This window comes from Octodon degus, unplaced genomic scaffold (assembly GCF_000260255.1).
Source record: "Octodon degus isolate 3935 unplaced genomic scaffold, OctDeg1.0 scaffold00015, whole genome shotgun sequence".
NCBI classification, from domain to species: Eukaryota; Metazoa; Chordata; class Mammalia; order Rodentia; family Octodontidae; genus Octodon; species Octodon degus.
The window spans coordinates 22,919,560-22,922,492 of NW_004524591.1; the positions used below are offsets into that span (position 1 = coordinate 22,919,560).

The 2,933-nt window shown below is 36.0% G+C and overlaps 1 protein-coding gene across 1 annotated transcript in view; it reads left to right on the top strand.

Annotated features, from left to right (window-relative positions):
* Slc35b4 (solute carrier family 35 member B4) overlaps window positions 1–2,933 on the top strand; it is a 27,115-nt gene that overhangs the window by 8,657 nt on the left and 15,525 nt on the right. The window contains exon 3 of the mRNA XM_004626538.2: window positions 2,087–2,189. Within this exon, the coding sequence (XP_004626595.1) occupies window positions 2,087–2,189 (103 nt within the window). The remainder of the gene's footprint in view (window positions 1–2,086; window positions 2,190–2,933) is intronic.

Consider the following 2,933-nt stretch of genomic DNA (forward strand, 5'->3'; position numbering starts at 1 on the left):
TGTTAATTATTGAAACTGACCTACCAATTTGGTTTGAAACTGTCTCATTGCTATTTGTTTATCAATAAAATTATGGCAAAAAATAAAAGTTAAAAAAAAAAAAAAAAGAGGTCCAGTAGCGTCTAACTTCTGCTGTCATTCTGCCTCTACCCACTATCTCATCCAATTCCCTCAACCACTGGCATGGATCAGGAACATATTCTGTAGCACCATAACTTTTATAGTAATATCCTAGCTGCTGCCTGTTACCGCTTACACCTTTCAACTTGTTCTGTTTAACATGCTATACTCACATGATATTCAGAATGAACCCCAGATCTCCCATCCTGCTCTTAAGACTCCCCATGATCTTGCCCTAAAAGCCTTGTCTTGTGTGTGTCCAATTTATGTTGGCTCTATTTTGTCTGTATCTGAAGCCATAATTAAGACTTTTCATGTCATTCATGTCCATAATTACTTTCTAGGTAGTGTTTTGTAGGCAACCATGTGGAGTAGTTGAATTAATTATCCTGGAAGACCTGGATGAACTCTTTTTATCTCCCAGTAGCATCTCTTCAAGACAAGACCAAAAACTTGGCAAGAAGCCTTGCAAAGTCACTATAGATACTACTTAGGAGTTGTAAAGAAGCAGTTGCTAGTGATTTTGCATATATGAGATACTATGCTCTGTTTGCTGTCAAGCTTCTCAAGGTTTCTAGACTTTTAACACAGCCTTGGCTTTCTGGACTTTTGTGGTGTGTAGCTCACATTTAACCACAAGACAGGATAGGCTCTGGTCGGGGAAGATAACTTAGGATTCAGTCTTGTCATGTTGTTCAAATGTGAAGAAGAGGAAAATGGATAGTAATACATTTCTTAGAAAACATGGAACCATTTATTTACATTTGCCCTGCATTCTTCAGGCAAATTCTAGTTATTTTGAAAATTTTTTAATTGAATGTATTAAGTTGAACCATAAAATTGCTGATATTAAATCATGGCAAAATGATTTAAACTAATAGGTATGAAAAGCATCTTGTGTTTCCTAGACAAATTCATTTATTTGCTCAACATTTCTGTTTGCATATATCCCTTTATCTTCAAAGTTATTATGTTTGCTGAAATTTCTTTTAGCTTTTATTATCATTTTAGGATCAATAAACTCTCAAATAACATGGACCTTTTTTTAAAAAAATGTATTTAGTACAGGGTTTACAGTGTCTCACTACGTAGATTGGACTGGTAGTGATTCTCCTGTTTTCAGCCTCCCAAATGCTGGGATTACAGACATACACCACCATGCCCAGTCTCAATCGCTGTCTCAAAGCACCCCGAGGCTGGGGCCGGCATGGCACACTGGGGGTCGAACCCCGGCTGCTGCACTGTGCCTAAGCAGGCACTTTAGTCTGCTGAGCTATCTGGCCAGCCCAGGACCCTTTTTTAAAAAAACAATTTTATGTAAGTCAGATGATGGCCTCATTAACTTGGAAGCCATTGGTTCAGAATGTGGGATAATTTTAACAGCTTTAGGCTGGAAGTAAGCTTTGACTTAGCAAATCATTACTTTAGAACCAGTGAAAACCAGAAGTATAAACGAGTGTATAGAGGAGATATTTAGGAGAATTGGCCATTTTCTTCAGAGGTCCATAAAATTATATACAAAGAACTAATACAGTGAGATTTATTCATTCATTTAAAAATACTCTATGGTTATATAGGAATGGCTCCGATTGGTTATTTGTTTTTGGTACCAGGACTCAAACTCAGGACATCACACTGGCCTGGCAGGTGCTGCGCTTCTGAGCTATATCCCCGGCCTTCTATGGTTATTCTTAACACATAGTTTTAAGTTGCTGTGTATACTTTAAAAACGTTAAAATAGTGTTTCTTTGAGCATCTTCTATAATTCTAATACTTCTCCTGTTTGGCTTTATGAAGTACTCTTATATGTACACAATATTCATGTGATAAGAGTAGTGATGCAGGATTTTAATGTAGAGGAAATGAGCAATTTTTTAAACCAAAAATGTTTATGTTTATGTTTCTTTTTTTTTTTTTTTTGAATAAAATTGATTCTGTGTGACTTACTAATCTCTTTCTGTTTCAGGTACTATGCTGTGATGGTAACCATGTTCTTTACAGTCAGCGTGGTGAACAACTATGCCCTGAATCTTAACATTGCCATGCCCCTGCATATGATATTTAGATCTGTAAGTGCTGTTGGCCCACTTGTTTGTGCTCCTCTGAACAGTGTAATTAAGTAGATAGATTGAATAGATGATAAAAGTAGACAGGCATTATAATAATTAAAGTCTTGGGGATAGCAATAGGTTTGCAAAAGCCAGGTATGGTGGTGCTTACCTCTGTTCTTAGCACGTAACAGACTGAGGCAAGAGAATCACAAGTTCAAGGCTAGACTGAACTACAAAGCAAGATCTACCATCCTGGATTCTCATTTACCTAAAACCTAGTGGGTGATTAATAAAATGAGTTTCCTGGGAAACAAATTTCACCTTCATTTTCATTTGTCTTATTGATTTTATATTCAAATTTGCTATTAATGTTATTTGCCTTATTTCTTGTCACTTCTTGTGTCTCACTGCAAAAATTGCATTGACTTTTGGGATGTGAACTAAATACAGGGTAAAGATTCCTTATCTGAAATGCCTGGGAACAGAAGTGGTTTGGACTTGGAAATGTTTGCACATACATAATGAGATATCATGAAGGATGGGACCCAAATCTAAACAGAAGTGATATACTTTCATATGTAACTTACATGCATAGCCTGAAGAAAATTTTATATAATAGTTTGAATAATTCTGTATGTGAAACTAGGGTTCAAAGTGTGAAATTTTTTATTTGTGGTATCAGGTAGAGGCTCAAAAAGTTTTGGATTTTAGAGCATCCGATTTTCAGATTAGGGATATTTAGCTTGTATTCCTTGTTTCTTT